Source organism: Anabas testudineus, chromosome 12, assembly GCF_900324465.2.
Source record: "Anabas testudineus chromosome 12, fAnaTes1.2, whole genome shotgun sequence".
NCBI classification, from domain to species: domain Eukaryota; kingdom Metazoa; phylum Chordata; class Actinopteri; order Anabantiformes; family Anabantidae; genus Anabas; species Anabas testudineus.
Genome location: NC_046621.1, coordinates 9,404,205 through 9,423,152, shown reverse-complemented (window position 1 = coordinate 9,423,152; position 18,948 = coordinate 9,404,205). Strand labels below are relative to the sequence as shown.

At 42.2% G+C, this 18,948-nt stretch overlaps 1 protein-coding gene across 1 annotated transcript in view; it reads left to right on the top strand.

Annotated features, from left to right (window-relative positions):
• Window positions 1–18,948, top strand: part of bmpr1bb (bone morphogenetic protein receptor, type IBb) — a 43,409-nt gene that overhangs the window by 22,866 nt on the left and 1,595 nt on the right. Inside the window, exons 4-11 of the mRNA XM_026356612.1 lie at window positions 2,348–2,689; window positions 15,612–15,771; window positions 16,175–16,274; window positions 16,527–16,629; window positions 17,638–17,734; window positions 17,820–17,964; window positions 18,285–18,477; window positions 18,615–18,912. Coding sequence (XP_026212397.1) covers window positions 2,599–2,689; window positions 15,612–15,771; window positions 16,175–16,274; window positions 16,527–16,629; window positions 17,638–17,734; window positions 17,820–17,964; window positions 18,285–18,477; window positions 18,615–18,912 — 1,187 coding nt within the window. The 5' untranslated portion in view covers window positions 2,348–2,598. The remainder of the gene's footprint in view (window positions 1–2,347; window positions 2,690–15,611; window positions 15,772–16,174; window positions 16,275–16,526; window positions 16,630–17,637; window positions 17,735–17,819; window positions 17,965–18,284; window positions 18,478–18,614; window positions 18,913–18,948) is intronic.

The window sequence follows — 18,948 nt, the reverse complement described above, 5'->3', positions numbered from 1 at the left end:
GGGAAACACTTCAATTCATTGCAGTAGAGCAGTTTATGCGGTGGCTGTTGTGCATAAGAAACATAAGTCATTCTGGGCCAGTGGGCTTCAATGTGTAATGTGCAATTCTGACTGTGGCTAAAGTCAAAATCACTTTACAGCTTTACACTGTTCCTTGGAGCTTGGCTGAAAGAAGTTGGCTAGCAGTTTCGTGGTTGATTTACAGACTCTCGTCTTTCACATTGCAAAGAATAATTTCCTGTACGTCTGTAATGATTATAGACATTTAGTACTATACTTTTCACAAAGCCTGGAGCCTTGCAGCAGTCAAATTTTAAATATCCTGTTCAAAATCAAGGCAGCAAAGGTTGAGATAGCCCGTGCTCCAGTGATGAGTCTTCAAGCTGAAGCAAAGTAACCCACAAATCAGCCCCGAGTACTGTAGCATTCCCTGTTGTGAGTGCATTGAGTCTTAATGTGTAAAATCAGTGGAGTATCCCTTTAATGGAGCTTTTAATTTGTGTTCTGGTACTTGCATGTCTAATGTGACTGTTTTTCATTCCAGTAGCAACAAACATTGTGGTTGTATAAAATGATGAGGGTGATGACAGGACAATTTCTCCGGCAGTATTAATCATCCTGTAGCTATGCGTGTGATGACAGGTGGGTTTGCTCTTTAAGTTCTAACTCAAGAGAGGGAGGAGAGGTAAAAGAAATGACATCGAAGAGTTAATTTCACTGAAAGCAAGTCCTCCAACCAGCCTGCCCCACTTTCAATCCCTTTATGTGTTGGATTCAACTCCCCTGGACTCCCCATCCGTGTGGCCTGAGTAGGATGTCTGAGAATACAGGGAGGCTCCACGCTGGGCGTTTGATGGAGCGCAGAAGGGTGTGTGAGGTGCACTGACCCATTCGCATTGCTCCCTATGCACTCGTGCTCCAGAATAGGCTGACTTATCACATGTAATGCACAGCGCTGCACAAATCAGGAGTGACAGCTAAAGGGCTTGTGGAGCACTGGAGGGGAGAAGTGGCTTCTGGGAGCCGGTGGAGACCACAGGTGTGGGGTGGAGAAGCCCATTTGGCTGTTGTTGTTTTGGCCTCCACAATCACTGCTTTAACATGACTGGGCCTTTTTTTTTTTTTTTTTTTTTTGCTTTTCTTAGCTTTACTCCAACCATTTGGAGGGGATCAACATCTGTTTCTTCAAGCAAACAGTTTGCTCTTGATTGTGGAAAGGTAGCCATGTCTGAGATGTTTAGAATTTGTGTAGGCCCTGTTGTGGTCTTCATGTAATCTGACTAATATGTCAGTTGATCCTCTTAACTTGTAACACACAGAAATCTTTCACCAGTGGAATGTGTCCCTCTTCTTATATTTTTTGATCTGTGGTATTGCATGTCTGCATGTGTGTGTGCTGGATTAGTGTGAATTTGCCAGGTTGTGGTGGTGCCTGGAGGTGTGAGCACTAATCACGTCTAATCGCCTGACGTGTGATGACCTGATCCCCGAATGTAGCTCTGCAAGTGTTTGTGTTTTCACCCCTTTCACACAGGCTCACATGAGGAACTGAACACAATTCAGGCTATACTAAACATTAATACCAGACTCTTGGTTTCAGAATAATGCCTGGTCGCTGCTATTCACACAACACCTGTGTATGCAGCTGTAGTCAAAATAGATGTTTTTCTGAAAGGCTGGTTAACTTTGTCTGTGTTCATCATTGTTAAATGTTGTGTAACTTTTTTATACACTGTAAGAAAAGTATGGAGTTCAATTTAAGAACTTTTATTTTGAAGATTTTTTTGAAATTTTGTAGTTAGGAGGGTAGAATTAGTTTTAGCCTTATCAGTGAAATAGAGTAGACTTCGCCACTTTAAGATAAATTATGCTAAGTGTCAATGCTACAGAGCCAGAATAATATAATATGCATTGACACACTCATTCCAAACACAAACACAATCTGGATTCTGGGTTCTTGCATCAACCATGCAATATTTGACCCCAGACGATACACGTCCTCAGCACACTTTTTACTTTACTACTACTTTTACTGCTGCCTTTCACACCTCATTCAGCCCCAGCTCACATCCATGGCCCTGGTTCACCCCCTGATGCCCCCTTTTATTCTGCTCTCATTTCTGTGTATGACTGATGTGAGAATCTGCAGTATGTATGTATGTGCGTGTGTGTGGGGGAGAGAAAGAGAGAGGCAGTGTGTAGATTCAGATATACTCAGCTGTTCCTTCTGTGATGAACTGGTCATAGAAAGGGCTGGACAAATAGCACAGTGAGAGAGCAACTAAGTAACACCCTCCTCCCCCCTTCTTTTCTCCCCCTCTTCTTTCTCTGTGTCTGTCTCTCCCAGGCTGTCAGTGTGGCGTAGTGCTGGAGGCTGCGGGGTGTCTGTGTGCTGTGGGAAGTTCCTGAGAGTGCAGAGAGGCAAAGTGGCAGTCACTCACCCAGAGACACTTGCAAAGAAAGTGGATTGGCGCTCACTCGCAGAAGGATATAAAACGCAGTCCCACATCTCCGCCTCTTTGCACGGGTGTTCTTGTTGTGTGTGGCAGCACCTCAGGGATTTGAAGGAGACGGGCGACGTGGGCTGGTGCTGGCGTGATGGTAGTGGCGATGTGGTTGCCTCAGGAGTGGGCCTGTCACGCTGTTCTCCTGGTGATTGGACTGGCATCACTTAGCCGTGGCTCTGATGGTGAGTACTGTGCTGGACGCCAGCTCTTACTACTATGTGTTTTGATGTTTCTGCTGTTCTGCTGCCTTTATTTGACGTGAAGGCCTTTATTTTATCATGCAGTGACAATAGCTATTTAATAAAAGGCTACAAGAATTATTGTTTTTAACATGTGCAGATTTGCTTTATAGGTATATTTGCGTGTCACAGTGGGAGAATGATAAATTCCAAAAGCCTGTTTTCACATGTTTTTTTATTGGTATTATAAAGGTACAGGTTGATGTGCTAGCTATGAAGTTATCCGTCTATTTTTTCTCTGGTGGTATTTATGATGAGCAAAAGCTATTATGATCTCCACAGGGGCTACCATGAGAATGGGTGTGCATTTATCTGCCCTGTCCTCTCCGTCCCAAGCCCCCTCAGCCCCCTCACCCCCCTCACCCCCCTCAGCCCCCCTGTTCTGAATTGTTTGAAGATGGACAGCCAGTTGTCTTTTACGATGAATGCCAACAGTGTCACGGTGCCCTGTAAGGTTGTGACAGGCCGGGAGGGTCAACAGGCTCCCAGCGTCAGTAGGATGACAGTTGTGCATTTGTTCTGTTTCTGATCAGAGACACAAGAGAGAGAGATTTAGTATTAGTAAACTCCGGTTTCCTGTTTGTAATGAACACAAATCAAACCACAAATTTAACCATTGCTTTAAATTAGTCTTTTAAGACAGCTTAGCGTCAGGCGGTAAAACCTCATCATCCTCTGGGTACACACAAACACACACACACACACACACACACACACAACACACGTCACACATGCAGTGTTTATAAATATTGCCACTAAAAGATGGTCTGGAAATTTTCTGCAGATGACTCCTAACTGTGACTGGCTTTCCCTTAAATGATAGATGATGTGTCAGTTCTTTAATTTAGTAACTTATTTATGCAGTCCCAGTGCTGCTAAGTATTGTTTTCTTTGGAATGCAGTCATAGATATTAAATAAAGTGCACACTGTACTGTTTGGCCTGTATGTGTTTTCATACACAGTATCATATAAACTTGTCAAGGTTTTTCCCCTAATATAGTAAATATTCTAATTAATACTGACTGAAAATTTCTTATTAACAGTTTATACGAAATAACAGATGATTTTATCATGAAAGGGTTCAACTGGATATTAAAGAACAAAGAGATGTTTTATTTTATTCCTGCTGCAATGAAAGGCTTTACTGAAATAGTGTCAAAAATTAAGACCAGGTGTAAAATCCCATACTGACTGACTGTTCGTGGCTAGCTGCAACTTTCACAGTTGGTCACAAAATACCTCAGCTGCTGAAGAGATGTTTCCTCAGAGATTTTTCTCTACTCTCATCTGTGCAGACTGAGCTGAGCGTTTAATTTCTCATCCAGTGTTTGAGGGTCAGTAGCCACACAGGTGTAAAGGATGTGAGAAGATGAAGTGAAATGCGGGCAGAATAATTTCTTAAGAGTGACAGACTCTCAATAAATCAACAGTGTGACTCTAAACAGGAGGCAAAGATACTGCTTGTTCCTGTGAGCCTCTCGGAAAGATTTCATACCAAAGTCTTTCTACAGTGTTGTGCGTCTTCTATTTCACTCCTTCTGTCAACTTTCTTTCATTAATACTTCAGCCACCAGTTGCTTTTCTTCTGTTTCTTCTGTGATATGATCTTTTAAAGGTTGCCCAAATGAGTAAAACATGTGGAAGGTTGCCCATAAATCTAAGTAGCACGCTCAATTTGCCACCTGTTTCTTCAGGCTGGTGAGGTTCACAGAGAATAGATGGGTCCTGCTCACTCCCCCTGTGGCAACGCAGTGTAAATACGAATCTCTCAGTGTGGGTTTAAGATAGAGTTACCTTTTATAATTGGTACATATGTGAAAATGATATTGGTATGTGCTTATTTTTCCAACATATATTCTAATATATATTTTTGCTTCGTCCTATATTTGTAACACAGGTCTGAAAGACCAGGAAAACTCAATGTGTTTTTGCCATAGCTGCTGTCTATGACCAGTGAAGGAGAAACACTCATCCACCCTGACACATGATTTAAAACACTGATAATCACTTCAGATGAATAAAACCTTCTTTAGTCTTTGACAGGGTGGGATGTCATGGGCTGATTCAATGGTAAAAAAGACACAAACTGGTGTGAACTGTATAAAATATTGCTATTCAAGCTTAGCTTAAGGCTGAAAACTATAGAAACTTGACAACAGATTCATTTTACACGTATAAAATCACTCTGTGGTCTCTTGCACAGTCATATGTGATCAACAGAAGTCTCTCAGGAGCTGTTTTCCAAGTTCCGACTCTATTGTTTTCATTCATAGCAATCTTCAAATACCTGAAAATGTCAGCATGTCTCTGTAGAAGCATTCAGAGGGGGTATTAGCTTTGCTTTATCAACAGCCTTTTCTTAGCTCCACTTCAGTAACATTAGAGTAAAGTCATGTTGAAGTATTTCATGAGGATTGTCAGAAACAGAAAGAAAAGGTCTAGTTCGAAAAGCTAAAATCAAATAATTTGGATGTAGAAAGTATGCAGATCTCTGTGTTGGAATAAGGTCAGTACCAGCAGTACAAAACAGCAGCAGTTGGTTCTCAGCAGGACCAGGTTTCTCCAGTTTTCTGTGTGGCGCTTCCTGTCAGGATGTGGATACGGTTCCTCTACACAGAATTTGATCCCTGGGCAGATGTGCCGCTCCAGCGGTCAGTCATGGGAGCATTGGCTGTGTGTGTGCATGTTTTTATGTGTGTTTGTGTTATTGTTGTGTGTGTGTGTGTGTGTGTGAGCATATCTGCCTTGTGAGACCTCACTGCTTTTTATGGGTTAAAAGGGAGTATTGTATGGACCTCTACTAGTTCTAAAGTGATGCTTAAAAAATGCAATTTCAACATGTACTGTTGGAAATTCAAGATTAAACTTGGATTACGTAGTGGCACTAAAATGTATGTGAACCTTTAGAATTAATTACTGGCCCAAATCATGATTTTCCCTCCACCATATGTTACAGTTGGGATGATGTTTTCATGATAATATACAGCGACCTTTTTAAACCAGATGTAGTGTGTTCTTTGCAAAAACGTTCAGTATAGCCTCATCAGTCCACAAAACATTTTGCCAACACTGCTGTGGAGTGTCAATGTGCTCTTTGGCAAACTTCAGGCGTTTAGCAATGTTCTTTTTAAGGTGTCCAGCCTGCTAGTTTAATGTTTTGCATGCTGTAGACTCATGACCACAAATGTTAGTCAGTTCCAATGATGCCTTCAAATCGTTGGCTGTCACTGAGGGTTGCTTCTTTACCTCAATAATGAGTGTTTGTTGTGCTCCTGGGATCATTTTGAGTGGCTGCCCACTTATTGGTTGAGTAGCCACATCCTAAAGTGTCTCCATTTGTAGATTGTTTGCCATGGCTCACAACAGCGTATTCTTCTTGTGCAGCGGAAACTCAAAAAGTTTTTTGTCAATCAAAAGAGCTCTAGTACACACCAACAAACTAATTTCATTTAACTTATGCTAACACCTGACTACAATTAACTTTTTTGATTTAGATGAAGATCAGATCACATTTTATGACAAATTTATGCAGAAAACAATTAAATTCCAAAAGGTTCACAAACGTTTTAATGCCACTGTAAATAATATTTTCCAATATTGGCAAAAAAAAAAGTTCAGCATTTTGAGAAATACTCTTGCCTAATTAAGCCAAGTTAGCTGGCTGCAGCTTTATTGACTGTATGACAGTAATATTGATCTCTTCATTGAACTCTTGGCAAAAAAGTCTAGTCTAAGTCCCAAAGTGTTGAACTTTTTGTATTAAGTGCAAGTGATTCTTTGTATTTAGATACAGTATATGGTCAGACGTTTCCTAGAGCCCTTGAATAACCTTGCATTAAAATACCCACTCTTGCACAGAAGTAGTATTGTGGGGTAAAGTGACATATTGTGGTGGCACAATAGCTGTAGTCTCTCAATACGTCTGTAATGGAGCCCAGTATTTCTTATTGGCTTGTGGCTTTTTCCAGTAATTCTAAACCACATAAATGTGCAGTAAGATGCATCCATGGGCACTGTGGGTTAAGAATGTTAAAAAAAAAAAAAAACATCCGGAGCTTCAAAGGAGTGGGGTTAAACGAGAAAAGATGAGACTGAGATAGTGTTTTAGGATGAGATCCACGTACATGCATATACACACACGCTGTGGTCAATACAAAGCCTTGGTTTCATAACATGCCAGCATCTACACCTGTTTCGTGTCTGTCATTGTGTGTGTGTGTGTGAGAGAGAGAGGGGGTTTGTGTGTGCATGTGTTTGTCTCCAAAGTTGAAGGTGTTTTAACTCTACAGATTGTTCAGCTCTACATGCAATTTGTCTCCAGTAGCTGCTACAATATTTAGTATAATATTCAGCATGTGTGCTGTGTTTTATTCAGCTTAATGTGATGTTCACATGGCAGAATGTATATTTATGTATATTCCTCATACTTGGTCAGAGGATTATTTTTTTACAGGCAAGATTATTCATATATTCAGATGCAAGCTCTTCTGTTATTTGTCAGTTTTTTTGAGACTGTACACAGTGATACAACATGTGTCTGTGTGTCTCCGTCCTTGGCATTTATTAGAATGTAGCAAAAGTCTACTTGTGCCCGTCTGTTGATATTTTGTTATCGATGTAGCAGCTCTTTGCTGTATTCACACCCATTTGTGAGCCACTTTTAAAACTTGACAGCACAGCTATTTTGTGAAGCTTGCATTGGAGAACAATATGGCACACATCTCTCTCTCTCTCTCTCTCTCCATAAATGTGTTGTGGGTGGTGGGAACTTCAAAGTGAACGTCTCACTCTTCCACAGAGGTAGTCTGGTCACGGCCGGTAAACACAAAACAGGTTGCTGGAAGCTACACGGTGGAAACAGATGACCTGGTGTGGGCATAGCAGCAGAGCTGGAGGAGTGTGTGTGTGGAATGTGAACATCAGACATGTTCTTTTGTGTGTGTGCATGTAGCGTATGCGTACATGTGTGTTTTTTCGTGTGGCAGAGGCCTTTGAAGACTCTAGGGGGTTAAGAGGGATGAGGGTGCAGTGGTAGCGTGGAGGAGGATGTATGACTCTCTGCAGGTTGGTTGTGACCCCTCTGGGGTCAGACTGCACTCTTGAGACGCTGCTGAAGATTGAGGAGGTAATTTATCATGGCCACCTGGAGTAACTTATCTCTCTCTTCTCTCATGTCCTCCTCTCTGTTTTTTGATGAACACTCCATGTCTGAGCTCACAGGTACAATGCCTACAGTGCTGTTGTTTAACACATGAAGTCGTGTTTTGTTTTCCAGTTTCCCAGAAATGAAATTCACCTGACAACATTTCCTTCTAATCTCATCACTGGTAACATCAGTAATTCTGTTTTGCATTGATTTCCAGTTATCTTATATCTTAAAAACAATATTGTAACAGCATTTGCATTGATTATCTGTCTCTGCAGTGAATTACAACTTGCAGCTACATTTAACAGTGACACCGCACACTACAATTTATGAGGACAATACAAATTTTACTAGGACAATCCACACTTTCTGCAGCCAGAATAGTTTTTACTGGCACAGATTTGAAAATGAATCTTTCCATAGTGCACAGTAATAAAGACATTCGACTACAAATGAAAATAACAATTTAATTCAAGGTCACGTTATCCATTTTCCAAAATGACACTCTACTATCTCAGTAGTTCTGCTGTTGATTTTGTGTCAATGCTATAACCCCGATAGTCGACCTCATTAATATTTCTAAACTGATATGAATAAACCAAGCACCCATATGTTTTAAAATCTATTATTCATGGTTATAACCATCTGTTAGCATAGAAAATAGATACTTTAAACTTTATTTAAGGTTACAACCTTAGGACTCAGGCATAGTGAGGATGAGGATGATCTGAGAATTGCCAAATAATGCAATAGAGAAATTATATATAAAATATATCAAAAAATAGACAAAGAACAGGATAAATAGATGGATTAGTTTAATCCAGTGTGATTTCATTACACGTTACTTTATTTCCCATTTTCCTTTAATATCTCAGTGTAACTGACAGTCCACAGTCATACTATATCTGTCACCATGGAAATCCTTAAAGGAGGAAACCAGCCTGACAGTGTTCAGCCGCAGCTTTCAGAAAGTAGAGAAGAGAAGCCCAGTTACAGAGCCGCCCATCTCTAATGAGGACACTGTAAAAGACTGAAATCTACATTTTTAATACCCAAACATGCACCGACGCCTCTGACGGTGATGAGCTGTGACTGAAGCGGGATTAAGTCTCCCAACTAACTTCTAATTGCTTCACATGTTTGTGTGTGAGAGTACGCTGACTCTCGGTGTGTGTGTACGTCTAGTTTGAAGAGCAGCCTGTGGAATGTGTGGGGGATGCAGATCAGATTTCGGGGTGACCTTGATTGTGCCCCGTAGCTGACACAGCAAGTCTGTTTGCTCTTTGTGTATGTAATATGGGGAGAAAACAAAGTGTGTACAATGTTGTTGCAGTTACAGTGATATAGTAATAATAAAAGGTTCCTAATGACACTGTAGATGCAAACAAACTATCTTCATTTTTGATATAATTCTCTGTGAAGAGACTTGTCTTCTTTGCCATGTTTAGACATTTTCAACCCAAACAAAGCTGATTTGGACAGAACATATCTGAAGGCATGACACACTGGTGAAACATCTCTGTCTTGTGGTTTCTTTTGGATACTTGCAGAAAAGCTGTGATAAAATTTAAAAAAAGCAAACTGAGGCCACTGCGATGGAGGATCTGAACAGCTCTGACAGAAACAGTAACAGAGATTAGGTTGGAAGGACACAGAGTACCACATAAAGAAGAGTCAGCGTGTTTATACTGTGCCACACTCTGATTTAACCTTTTCATCACGTAGTCCTCTGGAGGATTAGTCATGTCTGCTTTTCAGTGGCTAGCTGGCTTCAAGGTTTTTTCGCAGACTGCTTAGATCTACTTACACCTGTTATAATGAAAACCTGTCCGCAGGAAAAGGCTTTTCTCAGACCTTAATGTGCTGTTGTGTATCCTTAATATCTGTAAAGCTCCTACTGTCATGCAATCTAACTCAGTGCTCATATTCAGTGCAAATGACTAACTTTGTAGATTTGCAGTTGATTGTAATATAGAGAACAGATAAGGGAAGAAAGAGAGTGAGAATGTAACAGACAAAGCGAGAGGAAGGCATCCATCTCATGTGGCACAACACTGTTCAGCTCTTTGACCACAGAGGTCTTTGGGGACAAGCTGCTGTCAGAGCTGGTTTTATTCTCCACTGATATAATGTGTGCACCTTCAGTCACACTCATTTTTCTATGTGAGTTTATGCATCTGTACAATTATCACATTACATTTATGATAACATAAATTTGTAGGTGATGTGTACACGGTGCACATTACTCTCCACTGGCACTGATGGAAACAGTTGAATAAACTAAAAAGAAATTACTAGGAAAATTAAACAAAAAAAGAAATGGAATTTATTTTGGTGCAAAGCACAGCCTTAAATTGCCTCGGCGTTAAGGGACATCTCTGTAAGTTAACACTTCAAAGATGAGCAAGTCCAGAGCAACATTTATCGTCCTGCTGTTTAATGTGAAGAAACCTGCACTGTATTACTGCACATGGCTTGACTCAGTGGTGTTTGGCTTGGTACAGTAGCTCACTGCAATATTGCCTGCTGGAAATGTTCAGAAGGTAACCACTAAAACCTCACATATATCCACTAACCTACATACTAATAATTAGCTTTTTAGCAGATCTCACAGCAGAATCTGTGATGTTTGTGTTGTGTTGTGACATACAAATAAGAACCTGAAGAGGGCGCTACGAAGGTAAAGGTGAAAAGGTGTTGTTCTACCTCAGAGTGAAGAAGAGAGAAGTAACGAGGGAATAAAGAAGTGTCAAAGTACAGTGATGTCCGGGCAATTCTTCTAATACAAAACACCACATTATTTTGGCGACGAGGATGGCCGTTTCCGTACCCTTACCTGCACCTTTCATGCCTTGCCCAGGTGAACCTGCTATCGCATTTACTACATGGCTGAAAATGTTTGAGAACTACATGCTCGTTATAGATGCTACAGGTGATAGCTGGCCTGATGCTAGGAAACGTGCTGTTCTACTACATGCACTTGGCACAGAAGGACAAAGACTGTTTTATGCTCTGCCGAACACAGCTGATACTTATGCTTCTGCCGTGGAAGGACTGAAACAGCACTTTGTTCCAAAAGTTAACGTGATTGCAGAACGACATAAATTTCGTCAGAGGGCGCAGAGACCTGATGAGACTGTTCAGGATTATCTGGCCGCACTACGTCAACTCGCTGCAACTTGTGAGTTTGGAAACATGGAGGATCAGATGGTTCGGGATCAACTGATAGAGCGTGTTGCCAATACACGTATACGAGACAGACTGCTGCTGGAACCGGACTTGACCCTAGCTAAAGCTGCTACATTAGCCCTGCAGATCGAGACGGGGATACGAGATGCTGCCGTCATTGCCGACAGCGCTGCTACGGCTCCTGCACCAGTGAGGGCCATACACCTCAGGTCGCGGGAAAAGAAACCAAAGACCGCTCCTGCTACAGCTGCAAATACTGGTAAATACCGCTCCTGCTACCGCTGTGGATCTACCAATCATATGGCTAATAAACCGTCATGCCCTGCAGCCAAAGCACCATGCAACTCATGTGGAAAAGTAGGACATTTTGCCAAAGTTTGTCGATCTGCCAAGAAAGAGGTTCGTGAATTACAGATAAATGAACTGACTGTGCTTTACATGAATGACACTGTGCAGGATAAAATCCTGTGTACTGTCCATGTTGATGCAAATGGACATTCTCATGATGTGGAGCTAATTGTGGATACAGGCTCATCTGTTTCTATTCTTCCTGTGAGGACCTACCTGGACTTCTTTCCCACATGTGAACTTGCTAAACCTACTGTTTCCCTGTGCACATACTCAAAAGAGAAAATTCCAGTACTAGGGTGTTTACATGTCACAGTGACTCACAATGCATATTCTGCTCCTTGCTCGTTTATGGTGGTTGACTCAGGTGCTGCTTTACTTGGTTTGGATATGTTTACTGCTCTACATATGTGCATAGAGGGTAACAGAGTAGTCTCTGCTGTGAACCCCAATACCTCTCCTCATCCAGAACCAAAGATGTCAACTACAACGTCATTAGGTGCTACAGAAGCTCAAGTACGGGAAGTGGGATGTGCAAGAGGATTTGTGCACAAAATACGACTGAAACCAGATGCCATTCCAGTACAGCAAAAGCTAAGGAGACTTCCTTTCTCAGTACGACAAGCTGTAACTGAACAACTTAAAGATCTTCAAGATAAGGGCATTATTGAGCGTATTGATGCATCTCCATGGGTCTCACCCATCGTTGTTACGCACAGACGCGATGGAGGAAAGCCTCGCATATGCGTAGACCTAAGAGAACCTAACAAATCAATTGTCTGTGACTGCTACCCCTTACCGCACATGGATGAATTGCTCACCAACCTCAGGGGAGCTACTGTTTTCTCTACCATTGACCTGGCCTCTGCATACCACCAGATGCTGCTCCACCCAGATAGCCGTGATATAACTGCATTTATCACTCACGAGGGCCTTTTCCGTTTCTGCCGTGTACCATTTGGCCTTGCTTCAGCCCCCTCAGCATTCCAAAAGATGATGTCCATCATACTGTCTGGATTACCAGGGGTACAAGCATACCTGGATGACATCATATGTTATGGTACCACTCAGCGAGATCACGATGTCAACCTACAGAGAGTGCTGCATGCCTTAAATGATGTGGGTCTTAAGCTGAACATGCATAAATGTAAGTTCAATCAGACTTCACTGTCTTTCTTAGGCCATACAATATCCAAGGAGGGACTCCACCCAGACAAAGAACGAGTCAGTGCAGTGGCTCATGCACCTGCCCCACATGATCCAGGATCCCTGAGATCTTTCATTGGTCTTGCATCCTGGTACAGTAAGTTTATTCCTAACTTTGCTACTGTTGTTGAACCATTACGTACCAAACTTAAAGATTCTACTGAACTGAACTTTAACTGGACTGCTGAAGCTGAGTCCAGTTTTGCTGAAATTAAAAGACGGATACTAGAAAGTCCTGCTCTGGCACTGTATGACCCCAAGCTGCCTACTCAAGTGACCACTGATGCTTCTCACTATGGCTTGGGTGCTGTACTTACCCAGCTTCATCCAGACAACACAGAGAAGACTGTTGCCTTTGCATCTAGAACACTTTCTCCTGCAGAAAGAAAGTACTCAACAGTTGAACGTGAAGCACTTGCATGTGTTTGGGCTGTTGAAAAGTGGAGAACCTATCTGTGGGGACAACACTTCGTGCTGCGTACTGACCACCAGGCACTCACATCCCTACTCACATCCAAAGGAACTGGTCGTGCTGGACTAAGGGTTGCCAGATGGTCTGCCAGACTGCTTTGTTTTACGTATGATGTCACTTACCGTCCAGGCAAACAAAATGTGACAGCTGACTGCCTTTCAAGGCTTCCACTCCCCAGTACAGAAAATGCTCCTGATGTACCAGACATGGTTGCTGCAGTGTTTTCTGAATCCTTGCATGCAATGTCGTTGCCTGAGTTCACTGCTGCTTGTGACACATGCCCTGAGCTAACACAACTGAGAAATCAGATTCAGAAGGGATGGCCAAAATGCAGAAAGGACGTGATACCTGAACTTGTACCATACTTCAACGTGAGAGATGAACTGGCTATAGATGATTCACTCATCATGAGAGGTACAGATCGTTTGATTGTTCCTGTTTCACTCAGATCCAAGGTGATAAATCTGGCACATGAAGGACACCAAGGACTGGTACGTACAAAGCAGAGACTCCGTGAACTGTACTGGTGGCCAAAAATGGATCACTGTGTACATGACATGCTGGCTTCATGTGTGCCATGCCAGTATACTGATAAAACTGCACACACATCACCTGCTCCGCTCACTCCAGTGGATCTTCCTGATGGACCATGGGAAAAAGTGGGAATTGACATTACAGGTCCTTTTGAACATGCAACATGGGACTGCCGCTATGCAATAACACTTACCGACTACTATAGTAAGTGGCCTGAAGTTGCATTTGCCCCTACTGTTACTACTAACGTAGTTATTCAGTTTCTGACCACTGTGTTTAGTCGTGAGGGTAACCCTTCCTACTTGGTTTCTGACAATGGATGTCAATTCACCTCACATGCTTTTTCTTCTTTTCTGAGAGAGAGAGAGATACAGCACCTTCGCTCTAGTGTGTACTATCCAAGAGCTAATGGAGCCATTGAGAGGTTCAACAGGGTACTTAAAGAGTGCTTGCAAACAGTTGACAAACTGCACAGACCATGGAAACAAGCTGTAACAGAGTTCCTACAAAACTATCGGGCTACACCACATGCCACTACAGGAGCTACACCGTTTGAACTTCTGAGAAATAGGAAGATGCGCACAAAACTAAATGTACTCCCTGTTTCACACAACGTCAAAACACATGCACAAGTGAAAGGGACAGTGAAACAAAACCAGAACAAGAGCAAAGAGTACACAGACAGAAGACGGGGTGCAAAAGTACCTAGGTTCCAAGTGAATGACACTGTAAGAGTCAGGAGACCTGAACATGTCCCAAAGGGCTCATCAAAATTCACAAAACCACTGACGGTCATTAAGAAAGTGGGACCAAATACATTCCTGTTGAGTGATGGTCGGAAATGGAATGCATCCAAGTTGGCATTCTTTCCAAAAGAAGCTCTGACCAGTTCTGATATGGACACTGACACAACATTGGATGGATTCATGGCGTCTGAGGATGCACACCATAACGTACAAGAACTAGGTCCAAGAAGGAGCCACAGGACAAGAAATACACCAAGATGGTTAACAGAGTATGTTAGATAAAGAGAAAATCTGACTTATGGACTGATGAAGATGTTCTGACAGAGGAGACTGATGTTCTTATATTATGTCTTAATTACAGAGTTACACTAAGTTGCTAAGAAAATGTAATACAAGTTCCGTTCTCTTATAAGGATATATTCTTGCTGATTTATGTGCTCCTGAGATTTACCCTTACTTCCTGACTACCTAAGTTACACATTCTGGTAAATCAGATTTCAATTTTATTACCGCACAGTGTAAGTTTTACAAGAAAAGGGGAAATGTTGTGTTGTGACATACAAATAAGAACCTGAAGAGGGCGCTACGAAGGTAAAGGTGAAAAGGTGTTGTTCTACCTCAGAGTGAAGAAGAGAGAAGTAACGAGGGAATAAAGAAGTGTCAAAGTACAGTGATGTCCGGGCAATTCTTCTAATACAAAACACCACAGTTTGTCAGCTGTGGGACGAAGTAGAAAATGGCTGTTGTTCACATATAGTCTGTAAGAGATAGAAAGTCAACAATGTGGTAAATATGTTGTCTAGAATATTGCAATAATTAAATAAAACTCACACAATAAACAATATCCAATGCACACTATGCTTACACGCACAAATACTCATGGATTTGTAGGCAGCCATGTGCACAAATACAAAAACAGCACACAGACTTTCTGGTGAGAAGTGTTATTCTGCTTCCAGACTTCATGCAGCTATATTGAGTTTAGTCCAGAGCAGCAGGATTACTTTCAGCAACACATATTCACACTTTCTGTGGATTGCATTGCCATGGTAACAATGCTGATAAATTTTTTTTAAAATATAATTCAAAAGACCCATTGAAATGAGCAGAAACGATTTATTCCATCTTTAACTTTCCTAAGTTTATATCACTGGGTTTGCTGGAACCAGAGGAGTTTTAGTTGCCCTGGTGCTAAACCTAGTCTCCTTCCATCTCCTTCGCAGCCAACATGTTGGACACTATGCTGATGAAGAATGGATGGAAGGGGGGATCACACCGAAAGGGAGAGGAAAGTAGCAGCAGAGCCACGGTTCCAGCTCCGAATATGCTTTGGTGCCACTGCTATCCTGACTGCCCTGAAGAATCTGTCAACAATACTTGCATGTACGGCAGACACAGCACACACACTTACACACAGAGACACACATATGCACTCACACCACACAAGTAACCACTAAAGTAACCTCTAATTACCTGATCAGAAGTACACAAATGTTAACTTTAGCAAGCTTTAATGAAATCCTTCAAGCCTCTTTCAGGCACATTTTATTAATGTTTACATAAGTTGAGTCATTTACACAAAAGAATATGCAAAGTTCATACGCTATGTTTTGTTTTGCACAAATCTATGTGCATATAGTACATACACGATTCTTGACGTATTGAAATTGGAACTTGCCTCATAATATTTAATAATTTAATAATTTGGTACATCTATAAGAATGGAGCTGAGCAGTGTTTACTGTATTTATATGATCATGATGTGTGTGTGCGCATGTTTTGGTAGGACTGACGGCTGTTGCTTCACCATGGTGAAGGAGGAGGGGGATCTGGCTGTATTCAGTGCAGGTTGTCTGGGACTAGCTGGCTCTGAGTTCCAGTGCAGAGTAAGTCAGCTGTATGTGTGACTAGTAATACAGCTCATGAAGGACACACGTACACTGATATGAGCTGTTGTTAAGTTTTTTATGAGCTTTTCTTGACTTCATGAAACCTGTTGGTCCAGGCTTACTATCTTTAACTCATCTTTAAAAACCTGTGGCATACTGTTCTCATTAGAAATAAGCCTGGTTGTATTTGTTACTCCTGTTTGTCGAAGTGCATGAGCTTTATGTTTTGTGTGTCTGCCTGTGTGATAGGACACAGGGAATGCGCGTTCGAGGAGAGCTATCGAGTGTTGCAGAGATCAGGACTATTGCAACCGACGCCTGCATCCTACCCTTCCTCCGCTCATGCCGTCAGGTAAGATAAACACGCGCAGTTTTGTTCACACTGTGAAATCCTGCCCCACTCTAGAGCGTGAGTGGCTTTGCAAACAGGCTCATTCAGGCAACTCTGGGTGGTGATGGGTAGTGACAGCTTAAACTGCTACAAGCCACAGTGTGGTGCTGGAGTGAAGTGGCACATGCTGCTCCGAGGGCCGGGAGGGGTGGAGAAGCAGGTGATACAGAGCCTGCAGGCTTGGCTTGTTCTCTCACCCTCTAATGAAAAGGACAGCCTCTCCCCGGGGCCTGCTTGAGTTTCTTGCCTTGGGACGGATGTGAGATATCTGTCCATCTGTCACTCTCCAACAAACACACACACACACACACACACACACACACACACACACACACACACACACACACACACACACACACACACACACTGTCTTTTTGCTCCCAGTGTTTGTCTGTCACACACTCACCATTGCATTTTTCACAGCCTCACACATTTTCTAATAACCTCCAAGTAAACATGTATACATAAATATGTTTAACTAAAGCTGGAATTATTCAGTCAGCGTAGTTTTCTTTTGTCCACTAGTTCTTCCTACTGTGTGTGTGTGTGTGTGTGTGTGTGTGTGTGTGTGTGTGTGTGTGTGTGTGTGTTCATGGTTCTGTGTGTGTCTGATTGACAGGAGCACAGCAGAAAGGCTAGAGCCCCAGAGCTGGTTCAGGCCCCAGAGGTTTCTGTACCAGTGTCAGTGTGACACCTGATATGTGGGATTCAGGAAGGGGATATGATCGATCACACAGTGGGAGTGGGGGTGCAGTGCAGGGTGAGAGGGAGGAAGGGGAAAAGGAGCTTGTCCCTGCCAATAAAAATTAGAAAGATGTTGGAGTTGATAACAATGAACAAATGCCAGTAGGCAGTTATTCATCAGTTCTAATTTTACTGACCTTCCATCCTGCTCAGATGAAGCTCATTCACATTGGAACAGTCAAATAATGAGATGTCATTGTAATTTTAACATTTCTCTTTTTATAGATTATGTGGACAGCAGCATCCAATACAAGGCTCTGTTCATTTCAGTCGTAGTCTGCAGCATCCTCCTTGGTCTCGTTCTCGTCTTCTGCTACTTCAGGTAAGAAACTTGCAGATGACATACTTACGAACTAACTCTCACTTCCTGCACAAATAGTAAACACTGCTTTACTTTTCTGTGCCAGATGCAAACGCCAAGAGTCACAAGCACCTTATAGTAACGACCTGGAGCAGGATGAGACCTACTCTGCCCCTGGAGAGTTTCTGAAAGACCTGATAGAGCAGTCCCGTAGCATGGGGTCTGGCTCTGGGTCAGGGCTCCCTCGCCTGGTAAGAAAAAAGCAGTGCACTTACACTGAGACACCTCCAGCCCAGACGTCATACTTGTAATAAATCACTGCAGTGTCTTATAGATATCACATTATTGTCTTTTTTTAATTACAAAATGCTAAACCACCAATTATGTTGATGTTCAATACAGAACTCATAAGCATAAGACTAAAAGTCCTGTCCTTTTCCACAACTAATAGCAAAGAGCACCAGGAAAGCACTGTAATGATGATGTTCAGAAATAAAAATATCTGTAATAAGTGTTTGGCAGGGGAAATGGTATAATAAAACCCAGATCTTTTACAATAATTTGTTGCCAGGTGCAGCGCACCATCGCCAAGCAGATCCAGATGGTTAAGCAGATTGGAAAAGGGCGGTATGGAGAAGTCTGGATGGGCAAATGGAGAGGAGAGAGGGTGGCTGTCAAAGTCTTCTTCACCACAGAGGAAGAGAGCTGGTTCAGAGAGACTGAAATCTATCAGACTTTCCTAATGAGACACGAAAATATACTTGGTAAGAGGATGTAAACAAACTAAGTACTTACTGATTTGTGTGTGTCTCTAATGAACTAGTACACAGTATAAAATATGAAATTGTGCTGTGTGCTTGTGCCTTTTACAATGCTGTCATCCCCACTTTCCAACATTCAGGATTCATAGCAGCTGATATTAAAGGAACCGGCTCGTGGACTCAGCTCTACCTGATCACAGACTACCACGAGAATGGATCTTTGTATGACTATCTCAAGTCCAACACCTTGGATGTCAAGGCTCTGCTGAAACTGGCCTATTCTTCCATATCAGGTCTCTGTCACCTGCACACTGAGATCTATGGCACACAGGGCAAACCAGCCATTGCACACAGAGACTTGAAGAGCAAAAACATACTTGTTAAAAAGAATGGATCCTGCTGCATAGCAGACCTTGGACTGGCTGTCAAGTTTAACAGGTACAACATGAATTTTGCAGCTTTGGACACTCGTCG